The following is a 19719-nucleotide window of genomic DNA, read 5'->3' as shown; positions in this document are numbered from 1 at the left end:
AATCTAACATTGATTTTGTTACACGAACCCAGCAAGCGAGCACATGAGACCGTCACTCCCCGGGCACGCTGCTATCACACACTACTAGTATGGTGTAGTATGGTATAGTATGGTGTAGTATGGTGTAGTATGGTATAGTATGGTATAGTATGGTATAGTATGGTGTAGTATGGTATAGTATGGTATAGTATGGTGTAGTATGGTGTAGTATGGTGTAGTATGGTATAGTGTGGTGTAGTATGATGTAGTATGGTGTAGTATGGTATAGTATGGTGTAGTATGGTGTAGTATGGTATAGTTTGGTGTAGTATGGTGTAGTATGGTATAGTATGGTGTAGTATGGTATAGTATGGTGTAGTATGGTGTAGTATGGTGTAGTATGGTATAGTATGGTGTAGTATGGTATAGTATGGTGTAGTATGGTGTAGTATGGTATAGTGTGGTGTAGTATGGTATAGTATAGTATGGTGTAGTATGGTATAGTATGGTATAGTATGGTGTAGTATGGTATAGTATGGTGTAGTATGGTGTAGTATGGTGTAGTATGGTATAGTATGGTGTAGTATGGTGTAGTATGGTATAGTATAGTATGGTGTAGTATGGTATAGTATGGTATAGTATGGTATAGTATGGTGTAGTATGGTATAGTATGGTATAGTATGGTGTAGTATGGTATAGTATGGTGTAGTATGGTATAGTATGGTGTAGTATGGTATAGTATAGTATAGTATGGTGTAGTATGGTATAGTATGGTATAGTATGGTGTAGTATGGTATAGTATGGTGTAGTATGGTATAGTATGGTATAGTATGGTGTAGTATGGTAGAGTATGGTATAGTATGGTGTAGTATGGTATAGTGTGGTGTAGTATGGTATAGTATAGTATAGTATGGTGTAGTATGGTATAGTATGGTATAGTATGGTGTAGTATGGTATAGTATGGTGTAGTATGGTGTAGTATGGTATAGTATGGTGTAGTATGGTATAGTATGGTGTAGTATGGTATAGTATGGTGTAGTATGGTATAGTATGGTATAGTATGGTATAGTATGGTATAGTATGGTGTAGTATGGTATAGTATGGTATAGTATGGTATAGTATGGTGTAGTATGGTATAGTATGGTGTAGTATGGTGTAGTATGGTGTAGTATGGTATAGTATAGTATGGTGTAGTATGGTATAGTATGGTATAGTATGGTGTAGTATGGTATAGTATGGTATAGTATGGTGTAGTATGGTATAATATGGTGTAGTATGGTATAGTATGGTGTAGTATGGTATAGTATAGTATAGTATGGTGTAGTATGGTATAGTATGGTATAGTATGGTGTAGTATGGTATAGTATGGTGTAGTATGGTATAGTATGGTATAGTATGGTATAGTATGGTGTAGTATGGTAGAGTATGGTGTAGTATGGTATAGTGTGGTGTAGTATGGTATAGTATAGTATAGTATGGTGTAGTATGGTATAGTATGGTATAGTATGGTGTAGTATGGTATAGTATGGTGTAGTATGGTGTAGTATGGTATAGTATGGTGTAGTATGGTGTAGTATGGTGTAGTATGGTATAGTATGGTGTAGTATGGTGTAGTATGGTGTAGTATGGTATAGTATGGTGTAGTATGGTATAGTATGGTATAGTATGGTATAGTATGGTATAGTATGGTATAGTATGGTGTAGTATGGTATAGTATGGTATAGTATGGTATAGTATGGTGTAGTATGGTGTAGTATGGTATAGTATGGTATAGTATGGTATAGTATGGTGTAGTATGGTATAGTATGGTGTAGTATGGTATAGTATGGTATAGTATGGTGTAGTATGGTATAGTATGGTGTAGTATGGTATAGTATGGTGTAGTATACTACACCATACTATACCATACTACACCACCCCTTCCCCGTTCCGGCAGACTTTCTGCCTCGTACGCAACTTTCAAAACCTCTCTGAAAACCCACCTGTTCAGGGAAGCGAACAACATTCCTTCCCAGTACTCCCAACCATCATCATAATCAAACCATCAACAGCTTCTACACATCATCGGAACCAGATCAACTCATCCCCATCCCAGCCGTCCTCTCCTATTGTCTCACTTCCCCCTCTACCACCTCTAGGGCCCTCTTCTCCTTTGCACCAGTTTGTTATTGTATGTGTATGTGTTATTGTACGTGTTATTGTATGTATGTGTTATTGTACGTGTTATTGTATGTATGTGTTATTGTATGTGTTATTGTATGTGTTCATAAATTGTTCTTCTGACTGTAACAGTGCTGCGGAATCTGCCGGCTCTTTATAAATAAATGTAACGTAGTATGGTGTGTAAAATAAAGGCACAACCTCCGAAGTGCTGTCTGGGTTTCAGATTATTTTCGCTCGGAGATCCCCGGTTTCTCTGTGGTTTTTGTTTGTTTCCCCTTTTCCAAACGCAGCTTGTCAAAGCCGCCTGCTGAGCCGTTCTTACATTTCCATTCAGTGTATTGTTAACAACGAAAAATTTATGTAACCTCGGTGTCAGAGAATATACCCCAAACATTATGAAACTGGACCAGACCCGGACCGGAAGACCAGGTGCTGCGGCGTGCGGACAGCGGCCGGACCGCACTTTTTTATGCTCGCGTAGCATTTGGCCGCACGTATCGAGCTGCACTTATATCATCATAAGTGGTTTTTTTCACATTTTCGCTAGTTTTTACTAAATTTCTCATCCTAAATTTTCAGCTAATCATCTTACTATGGTATCAAAAGAAAGCTCTATCTCTCCTTGAAAAAAACAGTATATAGTTTACATGGGTGCACTATTCACAGGAAAGGAGAATAATCGCTGGACTTGAGGTACCAAAAACCCCTGGGACTGAAGGGGTTAACATGGGATATATAAATAAAAGATAATAATATTAACCAAGATAACCAACAATCCTCTGCATGTGTGGCGTTTGTTATGATCAATGAAAGCCTTTGCAATCTACTATGGAAATCATTAAAAAAAAAGCTGATGAATGGTTTATTGATTGGCTGTTTGGATTTTCTTTTTAATTGTATTTATTGCTGGGTGTTGTGTTGAAACATATACATTCGCTGGGGGAGGGGAGTGTATATATCTGTTCTAAGTGTCTCTGGTAACGGTTCCTTTTTCCTCCCCTGATGCCCCTCTTTTCTAGGAGCTCAGAATGTTTGCTGGTTATGAGGGTTCTACAGCCCTAAAAGCCCCAATAATGTGTATAGGAACATGTTTAGAAATTAAAAATAAATTAAATACAATATACTTCTAAATGCCTTACTCAGTAATACCTATCAACAGTCACAAAGCCACATAGAAAGTCTTGTAAAGCCACTCCCCTTTGACTAGGCTTTAACCGGATGCAGTGCCGTATTTACCTTCAGCGCTACCCTCGCCCTAAGCCAGCCGCCCCCTGCACCACTATTCTTACGTCAGAGCGTTGGGATATGATGTCATATCCGGCACTCCAGCTTTTAAAGACACACGCCACTGGACAGTGATGGACCACTTGCCCTTGGCTTAGGTCCTAAGAAAATGTTTAATGTTGGGCGTGCTGGGCAGAGGTCACCAGAGAACTACCTGGAAACCCCAGATATAGGAAACCATATAGAATGATCACCAAGTCTAGCAAATATTACTGGTAACACTTAGCACCTCCTTCTACGGATAAATACTGCATAAAAACCCCCCACATCTCCCACTCTGAAATAAAAAAATATTAAACTTTAAAAAGGGGAACCGTGGTGAAAGAAGTCGGACCATTTTCTATGAAAATTCCCGTTTCCTAAGAGCCTTGTGTGATGTGATACGTCTGCCATCATCTGGTAAGAACAGATATTAGGGGTAATTAACAAATGTGTAAAGTGTGAAAATAAGGATATAATGGACTAAACTGTGAACGTTTTTTTTCAGAATTTGTCATTCACATCAAATTATAAGACAAGGTTTTTTTTTTCAGTGTAATGCTTGTCTTATATTCAAGGTCGTCTTATATTTAGATCTGACTACAAGACTAAGATCCAGATCCTCCGCAGCGCTGCAGGGGGCCCGGATCCTCCTCTCTGGCAGCCGGGCAGACAACCTCGGCTGCTGCCTGCCCTTCTGCCGGGGCATCTATGACATGACCTTGCAGTGCTCCACCATAGAAGCCCCAGCGGGCTGCCCCTTCCATGAATCACATTCTCCTTGAGACAGTAGCGTAAAAAAAAGTGCCAGGGGCCCCTGTAAGATTTATGGTGAGGGCCCCCAAGCTTCTCCTACACACATAACTTCACACACACGCTAACACACTTACACACAGTAGCATACTAACATGCATACTAACACATGCAGTGATATATTACACACACAGTAACATATTTACACACATATATACACTTACTTACACACACCCATCCCCCGGCCCTCCTAGCTTTGTTGTCCATCCACCAGCCAGTGAGAGCTCCTCCGCTCCCGCGCAGTCCTTACACGCCGCCTACGTCTGAGTGCCGGTTTGCACGGCCTTAAGTGGGGTTTGGGGGCTAACATTGCGATTTCAGCACTTTTCACTTTAGGGACACAGTTCTGAATGTGAGGCTTCCTCGGCATGGGGCCTGGGGCAAGTTCCCAAATTTGCCTTATGTAATGGACGATTTTCACATCACCAGACCAAATAGGGCTGCCACCAACACGGATGCCAGCGCGGTTCCTCTGCTCTGCGCATGTACAGGGAATGAGCTCAGTGTGGTGTCTGAGCAGGGAAAGTCCCCCAAAATATCACATGACTGATAACAATGGCCGCCCCGAGGTCTGCAGATAAAGGGAGTTTATTGGAACAAAATAAAATAAAACCAGGTTTTTGTCACTGACCGAAATTACTGTATACAGTGCTGGGGGGTATATTACTGTATACAGCGCTGGGGGTATATTACTGTATACAGCGCTGGGGTTATATTACTGTATACAGTGCTGGGGGTTATATTACTGTATACAGCGCTGGGGGTTATATTACTGTATACAGCGCTGGGGGTTATACTACTGTATACAGCGCTGGGGGTATATTACTGTATACAGCGCTGGGGGGTTATATTACTGTATACAGCGCTGGGGGTATATTATTGTATACAGCGCTTGGGTTTATATTACCGTATACAGCGCTGGGGGTTATATTACCGTATACAGCGCTGGGGGTTATTACTGTATACAGCGCTGGGGGTTATATTACTGTATACAGCACTGGGGGGTATTACTGTATACAGCGCTGGGGGGTTATATTACTGTATACAGTGCTGGGGGGTTATATTACTGTATACAGCACTGGGGGGTTATTACTGTATACAGCGCTGGGGGGTTATTACTGTATACAGCGCTGGGGGTTATATTACTGTATACAGCGCTGGGGTTTTATATTACCATATATACAGCGCGGGGTGTTATATTACTGTTTACAGCGCTGGGCATGAAAGCAGGCATATCCCATCCCGATCAGACATGGTGTTTATTAGGTTGTGCTGTAGAAAGCCTCTCGCTGAATATGAAATTAGGTTTCAGAGTTTTGTAAATCCCCAGCCTGGCAAAGAAAGGCGACAGAGAGAAGCATGCGCGGGGTGACCTTGGTGTGAAACACAGGTAGACGTTCCCAGCTTTCTGGTAGTAGGTGAAGACCACAGCTATTGCCCCCCCCCCCCGTAATGCTTATAGGGGCCAATGGGAGATACAAATCTTACGTTTATTTACCCTGTAAGCGTGGAACGGAGTGACAAATAAATGCGTCTTCAGATCGCTAAGAATCCCAAAATTGGGCATAAACATATTTTTATTGTTATGTCTGAGAATGTTTATAAAATGCTCTCCGCTACACATAACCTCTCGCAGGCAGAGAAGCAGGCAGGGGGCTGTAGCTCAGAGTTATGGTGGGCCGCCGCGATCAGGTACTCTGCAGCTGCATGCTGATTGGTTCTTTAGCCCCCCTCCTGTGCTGCACGCTTCTACCGGGCAGGTAACCGAGACACCCAGCAGAGGGAGACAGAGAGTATATGGTGTGAGAGCGCTTGTGAGTGTGTGTGAGTGTTAGTGTGTGTGCGTCAGCGAGCCACGGGTTAGTGGCCCCTGAGAGAAGGTAATAGAGTGTGTACTTGGTGAGTGGGTGTTACAGTCTGTAGCCCAGGACTTCCCTCTAGCTTCCTAGGGCAAGAAAGGACACAAATCTACAGGGGGGGGGGGGGCGTATTCCACTTCCTACCATTATTATTATCTGTTTTTTACATAACGCCAACAATTTACTCAGCACTTCTTACTATACATATATTCTAGCGGTATGACAAGACTAAGAAAAGCCGATTAGTTTAGGTGCCCCCCAGCTGCACAGGACCCCCGGGTACTCCTGCAGCCGCTATGCTTTCATACAAGGAGGGAAAAACAAGCGAGCCGAGGAACTGCTGGGTAAAGATAGAAAGGGCTCAGAAAATATCTATTCAGCTTTTTACTTAACGCTTATTTTTACATGAAAAATATTAACATTTATTAAATATAAAAATGGCAGATCAGCCCCGTTCGGCCCCCGTCCAGTCGGCCGTTTCTCCGGTTTTGGAGACTCCGACCTTAATCAGTCGTTGGTCTCGTCTTAGATTCAGGAGCCGTATGCCTGTCCCATGCATGTTTAATACCCTCACTGTATTAACCCCTAACGCTGTATCCATCCAATAGCGGGAGCGGATCCTGTGATCATTCACCTGGTAAGCATACAGCTTCTCGCGTTCAGGTAAAGCGCAGGCTGCCCACATTAACCGTTTGTCTCCCGGGACACATAATTCATGTTACCACCCAGCCCACGCAAAACGCAGCCCCACAGTATGTGGACTAAACCCCCAGCAGGAAATCAGCTCTGTACCTACTGGCCAGCACCATGCGAAACGTATACAAGCCGTGCAATAAAAGGCCAGGGCACCCGCCCTCGTCAACTAGCATATGATAAGAGAGCAGGCGGGGGGGGGGGGCATTCAGATGCAGAGATAGACAGACCTCCAGAAATGATCGTTAAACTGATTTCCCTCCGGCTGCATGTGAATACCCGCGCTATCGGGGAAGGGTTTCCGCGACGCGCATGAACTAGGGGGACTTTAAACCAGAAGAAAAAAAAACACGGAAAAGCCAGATGCCCTGCGCAGGAACACAGAACCTGCCGGCAGATCAGACCCATCCGCCCGTCTACTCGCCCGACTCGAGCCTTAATCTGTCGCTGGTCTCGTCTTAGATTCAGGAGCTGTATGCCTGTACCATGCATGTTTAATACCCTCACTGTATTACCCTCTACCACTTCTGCCAGAAGGCTGCTCCATTCAACTACTAAGCTCCTGGATAGAATGAATATCAAGATGGTTATGTAAAACGAAAATAAAATTACTTCTGCAAAATACATGAGAAATTGTGTCTTAAACTCGTATTACAACACTTAAAAACACATATTTTAGTCCAATACATGCAAACCCCCCAGTTTCCTTGCGTAATCATATTGGCCAAATCATGATTAAAATACACAAAAAACACGGAAGCCACGTAGATGGATACAATCCGCATTGTACCCCCGGGGGCAGATGACACACACGCGAACGGTAATCACCGGTGGGTTCGTGTAAGATCCGTGTAAAGCTGATCTGGGTGGAGTTTACACGAACGCAGAATCCCATTCCAAGTTCCTTTTACAGGACGTTCGGATCCGTTAATTCCAGGCACCGATCCTTTGGCTGATTGCTCGTTGGGGGAAGGTTATCGGAGGGGACGCAATGGAAGAAGAAAAAATATTTTATTGCGTTTTATTCCCGCCCTATGGCGTTTATTAAAACGAATTCACCGAATATTGCCGTAGTCGGTCACCGGCGATCAATTGGTTATGTTCAGATAGAACAAGGTTTATCGACGAGGAGATGTTAAAGCGATGGGGCGGTAGCTGGAAGAGCACATACTGAATGCCTGAGGAATATGGCGATCGAAAGCCTAACAAAGGGCAGGCGCCATCTTGTAGCTATGACTGTGCACAAACGGGAGGAGAAGGAGGGGGGAGAGAGGAAAGGGGGAGGAAATCATGAAGATGCAGCCGGTAGGTGGCGGAAAGGATCACTCATCCGGGGGCCGGGGCCTCCCTGGAGTTGCGGGAGAGGACAGCCAGAGGAGGAGGATGAAGAAAGACAGCGTTGTTGCTTCTGAGCTGCCTCGCAACAAAATGGCGGCGGGTCTATGCAGGCGGGGGCGGCGTTTGCCTGCGGGATCTAAGGCCACTTTTTTCGACTCCAAACGCCACGGAAAAACTGTCATTTTTACAAGCGGAATTCGTTTTGCCGAAACACGGGACTCGTTTTACGTCAAGATATTTCGTTTTGTGACAGGGCGAGGAGGTAGTGGCATGAAGAGGATTGGGATAACCTGAGAATCAATTGGGATATATGGCGCCTAAAGGTGAGGATATAAACTTAGAACTGACCGGCATCTTCCCGCTTGTTTTTGGGACCGAGGAGTTTTACACGAAATTAGCGTTTTGTCTTTTAAAGATGTGGAACACGCATTTTGACGGAATCTCTATATCTGATAGGGAACAAAATGGGGAGAAAGCTCTAGACTTGTTATGCCGTCCCTGTACGTTTATTTTTGAAAAATGTCCTTTCACGTATTGCTTGATTAAACGGTTTCTGTAACTGCGCAACAAAATGGCGCCGTCTCCTTCAAGGCGCCAGAAGGGGAAAACAACGGCAAGATCGCGTGACTTGTTAGGAACGCCCACGTCTAAGATCGGCAGCCTAGTAACAGCCAGTTGGAGAGTTCGTGGTGCATGGACTCCACGGAGCAACAGCCAATGAAAAGTAAAGCAAATTTGGGTGACGTGGAAGCCCCGCTGAGTCACTAGTCTTGGAGTTTTCTAAAGAGAAGGGCGCGTTCTCTTTTGCTGCTGCAGCTGTTGTTCATCTCACGGCCGCTAGGGGCGTGTGAGTAGCCGGCTAAATAGAAGCCAATGAGAAGCCTTCTTTGTTTGTATGGGCGGATGAGGTCAATGTGGATAAGCGAATCGACCAACTGGAATGCTTACTTTGCTGAGGGGGCTGGCTGTCTCCAGCCAATCCTTAGCCGAACATGTATTTATATAAGACCGGCCGCCTTTTTCGAGGCGCCATTTCGCTGAAGCGGAGAGTCGGAGTGGGAAGGTGGAGAAGCAGAATTAGTTTGCGCAAAAGACACCGCTGCGCCCCCAACCGGAAAGCGGGCGTTAAATCAATCCGTATCCATCCGCATGGAGACGGCCATTAACCCGGCGTTTAAAAGGTACACGCTCAGGATGTCATCCAGTGCAACATGTAACCTTGGCTATTTTTTGCTTTTTACTTGAGATGCTTTTTACTGAAATCGCTGGGATTCTGCAGCTGACCCCCCTCCCTCCAGCTACCATAGAGATGGCGTCTCTTTTCCGTAACAACTCAACGTTAAATCCACATCCATCCTCGTTCCCCGGGCCTCTGCACCTCCGGCTGGTGTTAAATACAGATAGAGGCCGCGATGCTCCTACGAGTCCTGCCTATATCTCATGGCTGCGGGTGTGGGGAGCGCTCGCTTCGGAGGTTTTGCTGGCTGCGCCCTCTCAGCTCTGCGGCGCCGCCATTTTCTTCCGGCGGCCCAGACTTATATATCCCCGAGGGAGGGGGCGCTGCGTATCCTGGCAACGGGGAATCCCTGCCTCAGCCGGCCCTGTATGCGTTGCTTCTGTTAATGTGCGGCTTGCGGTAATGTTTAACAGTAGCCATGGTGATGTTTTTTTTTTCCCTGCAGATATAACCTTAGTATTAAGAATATTGTTTGTGTATATAATATACACACATTTTAAATATAGCGCCTTTATTTACGCATACAGTATTTAGTGTGTAAAATATATACACTTTAAATACTGTATTTGTGTATATTATATAGAACAGTGTGTTATATTTTGTAATGTTTCAAGAATAACTGTATCTATATATATAAATTACACATGCGTTTTATTTATGATCATTTGTTTGTGTGGACTGCTCACTCTATCCAGGCCAGAGTTAGAGATTTTATTGAAATGTCTTTCAATAAAATAAACGTATAAGTTGGTCTGGAAATACGCTGCAGGTTATGTAAAGTCACGAGGATCCCCAGTCCTAGATCATGCCCTGTGAAGGGTTAAATAATACATGACGGTATATAATGAAAGCATTACTGCCGCTGTGTTTCGATCCTGTGCAGCCGGACTTTAGTGATGACCCCATTGTGTGTTTAAAGATCACTAAACTAAATCAGGGGTCACTTTCCTGAAAGCCCCGGTTTGACCTTGGTCTGGTAGCTGGTGGGAATTAAAACTTGTTGGTAATCTTGTAGTTCTGTGTAGTTTACACACAGAGGAGTGGTTTATACCGGGAAGGTCCTACCTGCCCTGCTGGCCCATATATAATTTCTGCGGTTACTTAATAGTAGCAAAGAGCTTATTCTCTGTGGGTCGTGGTCTAAATCGCTGTCGTTGATGTCATTTCTATAATATCGTTAAATCTCGCAGATAGGGGTCGGCTCTCATAGGCTGTTATTATAATAGCTAGCTTTGACGTTGCGTCTGGAGCTGTTACTAGGCGGCAGTGTTTACCCGGTGACCCCCTGTACGTGGAGCTATTGGTAGGGGAGACGTGTTAATGGTTGTATGTTGTGTAAGGCTGGCTGGATGGAGGTGAGCGGTGATGTGTTCTGGGATCACAAGGTGTGAGTGAGGTCACTCTGCATTCGGGAGTGTTTGTTTAGATCCGGAGATGGGGGAGGGGAGGCTGATGAGTCAATACTCACTGGCTGTATAGGAAACAAAGGCTGAGGCTCCATGCTGCTCTCACTGAAACTATACGGTTAATAGTACAACTTCCTATAGGACGTATTACCTGTGCGTAAAGCTACCTATAGAGGCTGCGGATTGGCTCTTCCCTGGACACCCGGCCATCAGACATCTACCCAAACTCGTTACAAATGAACGGGGAGATGTCTCGTTACCATGTCCCCTGCTTTATTTTTTTACCCTGGAGTCATTTCTTAAGACATTGAGATTTGCTCGTAGTTCTGCGTTTTCCAAGCCGTATATAGCATGATATTTTATTTAAATATTGCGCCCGTGGTCTTTATAGATTGCATTGGTTAGGCTTTTGTGAACTACAAAAATGTCTGGTTTTAGGGATCCCTTTAGATCGTAGACTGATGGTTAACAGCTTCGTGTTTCGTGTTCTTTACACAACTGGGTTTGTTTACGGTGCCGAGGCAATCACCGGAATCTACTGAATGAACGTATTCGCAGGAGCTCGCGGTCATTCATTCATCTATTTACCATCTGTGTTACTTTACGGCTTTCTAACCATTTCTGGTTTAATTTTCTGAAATGATTACACTACAGCCAGTACCTGTTACAGAAAATACATAAATTCGCCTGAAGTATTGCTGTTCCTTTGCTTGGAAAGCTGTTTTTCTGCCACCGATGGTTTCTTTCCTATCTGTGGTACGGAGTATTTAGCGATGGCGTCGGATCTCTAAGGCTCGGGGTTTGTATGGATCGTTCCCGGAACTATTTCCCTTCCTCCTTTCATGTTCCGTGTAAACAGGTGCTTAGGAGCTAACGTTCTGCTCGGTGATGTTTGTAGGATGCGTTCTTATGGCTACGATCAGGAAGTGAGGCCGTAAACCGTATCCATGTCTGACGTCTTCAAACCTTTGTTCGCAGGCCTGCTTTGGATATTAATAATGTTATGATGGGACAGACTGCGGAGGGAACGCCAGGAAAACGTATCCGCAAGCCCTCTCTGCTTTACGAAGACTTTGAGGGCCCCAACATGACGTCGGGTGTCTTTCACCACACGGTGCCAGCGAATCCTCCGCCCCCTGAGGTCAGCAATCCCAAGAAGCCCGGCCGTTCCACCAACCAGCTGCAGTACCTTCACAAGGCGGTGATGAAGTCTCTCTGGAAGCACCAGTTCTCCTGGCCTTTCCGCCAACCCGTGGATGCCGTGAAGCTGGGTTTACCGGTATGTTTGTGAATGCTTTAGGGGGGCTTTCAGTATAGGTGTTGGAAGTTTGTATGTTCCCTGTCTGAAGCAGAAATGCCATATTTTGAATAAAGGTATATTATGTTCCTAACTAGAGGTGCATTCAATGACTTTATAACACAGGAAGGTAGAGCGGCTCTAATTCCCTGTACACGTGCTGTGAGAAGCCTTAAACCCCGAAGACTGTATATTTTCACTGCCTGGTGACAGCTCTGGGATTGGGGCAAATTTTCAGGAGTCTGGTGCTGAATAGGTCTGATTTTGTGAGGACCACGTTGTTATCTTTAGGGTTGTTAATGCTCATTCATGCACAGTGTGGACAAATGAGTTAATAAAGCGGATACCAAGAGGTTTTTTTTTTGTTTAATTTTGGACTACGTTTGATAAGGATTAGGGATTCACCCATACCTTCAACCGTACGGCCTTCCCGTACATACTACAAATGTGTGGATGTCTCCCTGCACACCACGTACCTCTGATGCTGTAGCCACCGCCCTTTATAATGTGAACTGGTTAATTATTTTGTGAGATGCAAATTTCCAATTAATGCGTTTTGCAGATCTGCACTTCCACGAATTTGTACAGGACCCAAAGTGTGAAAGTTTTAAACGCTACACATACTGAGATGTCTTGGATTAGAAGTTTGAAGTTACATTAAACTGGTAGGTGTCCTATTACTTAGCTTCTAGATTGCAGTCCTAATTTTCCCTGTGCCGGCTCTTAGCCTCGTCGTTCACCGTTTGATGAGGTTTCCGAGTCCTTTGACGCATTCATCCGGTAGATCTGCCCCTGGTCATAGTTCTACCGATTGCTTAGTAGCCGAGTTCTATTGTCCATCTAGGTTTTCGGAGGCTTTAGGTATTTTTTTTATTTTTTTTTTACTTGCTGAAACAATGATTCACCTTTAGTTAACCAGGCTCCTTGATTTGGTAACGGTGTGTTTAAGACTTCTATGCGAGGGTTTTCGTATCCAGTGTTTATAAAGCCGTGATGTGCTTTCCAGCTGTATCATCGCTTGGTGGGGGTTTCTTGGGTAAGACGTAAAATATCCCCAGAGCTGTCATCAGGTCCCATGTACGCAGAAGCCGCCTGTGTGTTTACGTGGTGGGCATGTGCATTCCAGGGTCTGTTGTACATTTCAGGGAAGATGCAGCCATTATGTGGATGGAAACACTTTGGTTTCTGGGGTATCTGTTGGCCGGTGGAAGAGTAGCTTATGAAGACTTTTTGTATGTTAGACAATCAGTGTCTCTTGCTTTAAAGCTTTACTAGGTAACACTGATTATAACTATCCCGATGTGGAAAGACCTTTGGTCAAAAGTAGACTTTTGTTTCTGAATGTTGTCACTACAGGATTATCATAAGATCATCAAACAGCCAATGGATATGGGGACCATAAAGAAGCGGCTGGAGAATAACTATTACTGGAGTGCACTGGAGTGCATGCAAGACTTCAACACCATGTTCACCAACTGTTATATTTACAACAAGGTAAGACCCTGCTGTGTGTTTGCTTACAAACCCTGTGCGTGTGCTACATGTTAGTGTTGCGTGTGCGGCAGTTTCTTACAGGAGAATGAAATGTTTTATGTGTAACTCCCCAGAACTCTACATCGTGTATGTAGTCCATATTTGATCTTTGTTCAGGATGATCGTCCACATACTGCCGAAGCTTGTTTCTGTGTCACATGCACTTCTAGGTGCTTTTAGTTTAAAAACAGTTTAGGTTTGTTACAGTGAAAAAGAGGCGCACGCTAAAGACTTCACTGCTTTTAAAAGCGATGGCCTTCCTCCAACATCTATCGTTTCTTCACATTGTAGCCGACTGATGACATTGTTCTGATGGCTCAAAGCCTGGAGAAGATGTTCCTGCAGAAAGTGGCCCAGATGCCCCAGGAGGAGCAGGAAATTCCGAACACCGCTACGAAGAGCAAGCATGGAAAAGCCTCTAAACCCCCAGGTAAGAGATGCTTAAAGTGGCAGCGCTTCACTTCGTGTGGCACCAAGAACCAGAGAAGAATGATAGAGGTTTGCAAAACCATTTCATGGTAACTGAACGGTATTTTTTACTTGCAGCAGTCACTGGAGGCATTACAACAGCCCACCAAGTACCCGCTGTCTCCTCCATGTCTCAGTCTTCAATTTATCCGAGCTCTCCAGAAGTGCCCACCACCATCCTTAGCCTTCCGCACCCTGCTGTTGTTTCCAGTCCCGTTGTTAAATCCATGCCGTCTCAGACGCTGCTGCCTGTAGTTCCAGCAACCACGCAGCCAATCACAAAGGTATGTGAACGCTGAATATTTCAAAGTGATACTTTTTGTTATGATTCGGGTTTTTTTTTTTTTTGCTTGTGTTAATTTATTTGTGGGGGGTCCTGACCTTAGTTTCAGTAAAGTGGCTGTAGTCACGTAATCGTCCCTTTATTAATTTCTTCTGCATTATCCTGTTTTTCTGTTGACAGAAGAAAGGTGTGAAGAGGAAAGCTGACACTACTACACCAACCACCACAGCTATTATTGCCACCAGTGGAGATTCTTCCCCCATAACACCCGACATCAAACCTGCCAAGATCCCAGCTCGCAGGGAGAGCGGGCGCCCCATCAAGCCCCCACGCAAGGATCTACCGGACTCGCAGCAGCACCAGACATCCAAAAAGGGTAAATTGACAGAGCAACTCAAGTACTGCAATGGGATCTTGAAGGAACTTCTTTCCAAGAAGCACGGAGCCTATGCATGGCCTTTCTACAAACCTGTGGATGCTTCGGCCTTGGGTCTGCATGATTACCACGAGATCATCAAACACCCCATGGACCTGAGCACCATCAAGGTGGGAAGAGGCTGCGAGCCTGTGTTACTCAGTAGACTGTTATGAGTCTACCACTAACAAAAGGGTTTTTAAAAACTATTTGCTATAGAAGTCGTCTTTTAAACTGCTTTATATATAAGGCACAGCATGGTTGGGGGGGTTCTGCGGATTAGGAAAAATATTCATGGATCCTTCCTTATCTGCAGAAAAAAATGGAGAACAGGGACTACCAGGATGCCCAAGAGTTTGCAGCTGATGTACGGCTTATGTTTTCAAACTGCTACAAGTACAACCCTCCGGACCACGATGTTGTAGCAATGGCAAGGAAGCTGCAGGTGAGGACTTGCTTTCTTCAGCAGCGGTGACGATATTCTTTGCTTTTCTACCCTTGTCTATAACTCATTCTTTCTGCGTCTCCAGGACGTTTTTGAATTCCGTTACGCAAAGATGCCCGATGAGCCGTTGGTGGTCGGTCCTCCTGCAGCCTCCACGCAGCTGCCGCCTTCTGACTCCAAGTCTTCCTCCGAGTCGTCGAGTGACAGCAGCAGCGAGAGTTCAGATGGCAGCGACAGTTCTGACGACTCTGAAGAGGAAAGAGCGAATAGACTAGCAGAGCTACAGGAGCAGGTAGGACCGGAAATGTCTCTTAATTATCTGCCGGTTCTATATTAAACCCAACGCAAAAAGACTTTCAAAACACGGCTTAGGTTTGGCCATAGACTTGGCTAGAGTCTGCGTATAGTGACTCGCGTAAGCTAGATTCTTCCTGATTTTATAATGCAGCCCATAATTGCATAGCACCAAGAAGTAATTTAATGCAGCATTTATGATACAGTAATTGCCCTAGGTGTTATTGGGGGGTTTACAAGTTATACACAAAGAGATGGAAAGTCCTTGCCCTGTAGAGCTTTCAATCTAAATTCTGTGTTTGTTTTTTATTTAGCTTCGAGCAGTACATGAGCAGCTAGCGGCACTCTCCCAGGGTCCAATCTCCAAACCCAAAAAGAAGAAAGAACGTAAAGAGAAAAAGAAGAAGAAGAAATCGGACAAGAAGAAAACAAAAGATGACGATGAGTGGCGCTCCAGCAAGTCCAAGCCCTCTCAGGCCAAAAAATCCAAGAAATCCTCCGGAGGGGGTGCAGCGAGCACCAGCAGCTCGACCACTCCGACTGTCTCAAAGTGAGTGAATACGGTCTCTGAGGGATAGTTGTATCGAGCCTTATTTCAACTTTTGTTCGTTCAGTTCTTATTTTGAAAGTTTTTATGTTAGAGCGAGTTTGAATGTGGATAAGCCCGCGCAACTCTGCTGTTCTGTTGCTATTATAGCATTGAGATGAGCGAGAATTTATCTTAATGGCCCTTATTTTTTATTTTTTTTTATTTCCGCCACTCAGGAGTTCTAAGAAATCTTCGAAGTCCCTGCCGTTACTTCCACCTGTGGTTTACGACTCTGAAGAAGAGGAGGAATGCAAGCCCATGACATACGATGAGAAGCGCCAGCTCAGTCTCGATATCAACAAACTTCCCGGGGAAAAGCTGGGTCGCGTGGTTCACATCATTCAGTCGAGAGAACCCTCGCTGAGAGACTCTAACCCCGAAGAGATTGAAATTGATTTTGAGACTTTGAAACCCTCCACCTTGCGAGAGCTGGAAAGATATGTGATGTCGTGTCTGAGGAAGAAGCCCAGGAAGCCCTACAGTAAGTACCATCTGAGCTAAATGTAAAACATATAATAATAATTAAATTAATGACCACAGACTCCTGACACCGTATTTCTCTGCTGATTCCAAGCTTGTCCTCTGTGTCTGTTAACATTTTCCTTATCTGCTCTCCTCAGCTTCCCTTAACTCTGTGCTCTCTCCAGCACTTAAGAAGCCGGTGGGGAAAACAAAAGAGGAGATCGCTTTGGAGAAGAAGAGAGAGTTGGAGAAAAGGCTACAAGATGTCAGCGGACAGTTGAATTCTGCAAAGAAGCCCCCGAAGAAGAGTGAGTAGTTGTCGCCCGGGTGTTGTGTGTTGCTCTCCGTGTCGCATTGTAGAGCTGCCGATAACATCTTCTTGTCTTTGTGTTTCTTAGCTCACGAGAAGGTGGAATCGGCCCAGCAGGTCTCCGTGTCTCGCCTCAGCGCCTCCAGTTCCAGCTCGGACTCGGACAGCAGCAGCAGCTCCACTTCGAGCTCCTCGGATACCAGTGACTCCGATTCAGGCTGAAGGACATCGAATCCGCCGGCGCTGGGGAGGTTTCATGGATATATTTTTCAAAGGAGGTTCTGAATGGATCTGCAGGAACAGAGCCCACCTGAACCAGACTTGGCACCCTTTTGGGGGTTAAAAAAACAAAAAACAAACTGAGGCCTTTTGGGAACGGGAATAGGTGGATTTGCTGTTCGGTTGTATAAATGGACGACCGCACGGCTGGGTTCCCACTCGTAGAGCTCGAGGCATCAACCCTCCACCCCTGTGCTTATGAAAGGAGCTTGTGGGGAGGCACAAATGAGGCATTAAACTTGTGTATGATGGGGAGGGTGGGGGTACAAACCTGGTGTGTGTCCTTCTTACGCTGTTTACAATGTTCTCAAAGCGCACAGATCCCAGGACAGGGCAGGGTCCAGCTCCCCCGAGCTGAGCGCTGCCTCCAAGCGCAACGAGGCTGTTCCAGGACGGCTCCTCTGATCAGCGGATGACTCCGTGCAGTGTTATTAATCTTTCTCTTTAAGGTTTTCTGTTGCGTTGCGGCACACTACAGCCAAGCTCTTGTTTTAACCGTTCAGCTGCTAGAAGCTTGCTGGCCTGTGTGCTTCGAGCGAGGAGGAGAGAGGGCTGCATGTGGTTTGAGACACTTTGACTTTGTTTATTGTTTAAAGCACTTTGGAGAGTTTTAAACCTGCAAGTGTTTTGTTCCTTTGAAGCTGGTGGACTGACGGTCTCGCCCCCTTAAGCCCTCTCCTGCATGATGTGTTTTAGGTGGCATTGGGTAGTTCTGTCCCTCACCGGATACCATCGTCTGTATCCGGTTCCACCGTACAGAACGTGAAGCCTTTATTGTGGTTGCATTTTTTTTTGTTTTTTTTTATTTATTTTAAATGAGTCGGAGAAGGAACGCGCGTCTTTCCTCTTTTGTTTTATATTGTAAAATAATTGCAGAGGGCCACCTGTTGACACAGGGGCCGGTGTAGATGTAAGATTTTATAAACCCTGTATATAAATATTCCGAGTTGCACAAGCAGCATGTTTCTCAATGTAAAGGGTGACTTTATTTTTTACCTGAAAGTAGGTTTTTTTGTTGTTTTTTTAAATTTTATTTCTAATATTCTGTCTGTCACTATGATCTGGTTTTTTTTTTTTTTTTCTTTTTGTTTTTTTTTGTCTCTTGTATCTGTTGAAACCCTTTAGTTCAGAAACATGTAAATAAAGAAAATTATACTTGCATTTAACCTTTTTTTGGTGTATTTAATGTGTTGCCAAACAGTTTCTTAAAAATCAGCCAGAACGAGTATGTGTGAAACTGCAACAAAATGCTGGGCCGATAAACCGAGGGAAGGGATGCAACGAAGACAATCCGCAGTAGTTCTCAGCGTTAAATTCTAAGGGCGTATGCTCTATTTGTGTTTTTTTATGAACGTCTATACATCAAAAGTAACTTTATTTTACAAGACACAATCACATACTTTCTGCTTTTTGTGGGGTAAAAAAACAAACTACATGCCATCCAGATCCAAGTTCTCTCTGAGGTGAGTGATTACAAACCAGGCATATAAATTAACTGTTAAATAATGGCTAGGCAGTGTGTTTGTGTCCCAAATAGGACTCGGGAGTCGGGTCTTGTTAATGTCAAAATTCCATGAACTGTGCATAGACGCACACACCCCAAGCAACCGTTTAACCTCATAATGTGCCAGACATGTCAGCTGTCAATGGGTTAAAAGCAGTTTTACTTCCAGAGGAATAGGATGATTTGAGATAAGATGTACGCATGAGGAAGCTTTGTGTTTGTACCGGTAGAACTGAGACAATAGTTATGGAGGGTGTGGGGTCCCTGGGTACTATAGGGTCTTAACCGTTCCAGATGTGTTAGCTGTCCGGTGTCGTGTTGGGTGAGAGCTACTGGGTCACGTGTAACATTACTTTAGTATCTTCATCCCGCGTGCAAATGACAAGACGTTGACCGGTTTCTCTCGGGCAAAATTCCATCCTGTGGCTTTAAGGCTGAGGATGCTTAGAAGCTTCTAAACTGCTAAACATTTACAGATTCCTGGGGTTTTCATAAACTTAATCTGCTTTTATACATTAACACTGAGAAAAAAAAACACAAAAAGCAAAGCCTTTCGCCAAAACACAGCCGTCCGGGACAGAATGAAGATCCGAGAGACACAAATGGACAAATTGTCTCTTTCTCTGGCTGTTAAATAATCCGGATTTCGGCTGCCTCCGTATTGTAGAATATATGATGTCTTGGAGAAACTTTAGTGTAGGACAGACGGACCTCTGCGGACAGCTGGACTCCCCGGTGTGGAATCGCGTGGCATCGCTGCATGTACGTTATACCTAAAATTATTATTATCTATTGCTTATGGTGCTGACAGAACTAGAACCGACAGACTGGCGAGCTGATGGTTACATAAAGGCAGGGGATTTTAACGATGGCGCACTAATATCCATATTCCCAGCATATTCATGTAAAGAATGAAAGATTCAGCCCCAGACCCAGGAACGCCCCTGAGAAGCCACACGGGGGTATTAGCCGCATGCATTCAGCACTTTGTCACTGACTTGTCTTTAAAACACGTGAGCCAAAAAATAGATCTAAGGATGAAAATACCACCAGGGGTCTAAAGCCCACCTAGAAACATAGAATCTTCCC

At 44.6% G+C, this 19719-nt stretch overlaps 1 protein-coding gene across 2 annotated transcripts; it reads left to right on the top strand.

Annotated features, from left to right (window-relative positions):
* The first annotated feature begins 11757 nt into the window (after positions 1-11757).
* Positions 11758-17069, top strand: LOC149280398 (bromodomain-containing protein 2-like). 2 transcript variants are annotated; one of them, XM_089500574.1, is made up of 11 exons: positions 11758-12030; positions 13405-13542; positions 13873-14011; positions 14128-14333; positions 14513-14878; positions 15064-15192; positions 15278-15484; positions 15801-16036; positions 16252-16556; positions 16696-16845; positions 16936-17069. In XM_089500574.1, exons 1-11 carry the CDS (start codon positions 11758-11760, stop codon positions 17067-17069), a joined length of 2283 nt encoding a protein of 760 aa, XP_089356700.1. The 2 variants fall into 2 exon arrangements, with proteins under 2 accessions (XP_089356700.1, XP_089356701.1); XM_089500575.1 differs by having other exon boundaries at positions 11788-12030; positions 16723-16845.
* Positions 17070-19719: the final 2650 nt, after the last annotated feature.

The sequence above is a fragment of the Sceloporus occidentalis genome, unplaced genomic scaffold, assembly GCF_023333645.1.
Source record: "Sceloporus occidentalis isolate IW3139 unplaced genomic scaffold, rSceOcc1.0.p SCAF_157, whole genome shotgun sequence".
In the NCBI taxonomy this organism is placed as follows: domain Eukaryota; kingdom Metazoa; phylum Chordata; class Lepidosauria; order Squamata; family Phrynosomatidae; genus Sceloporus; species Sceloporus occidentalis.
This window is presented reverse-complemented; position numbering and strand designations above follow the sequence as displayed.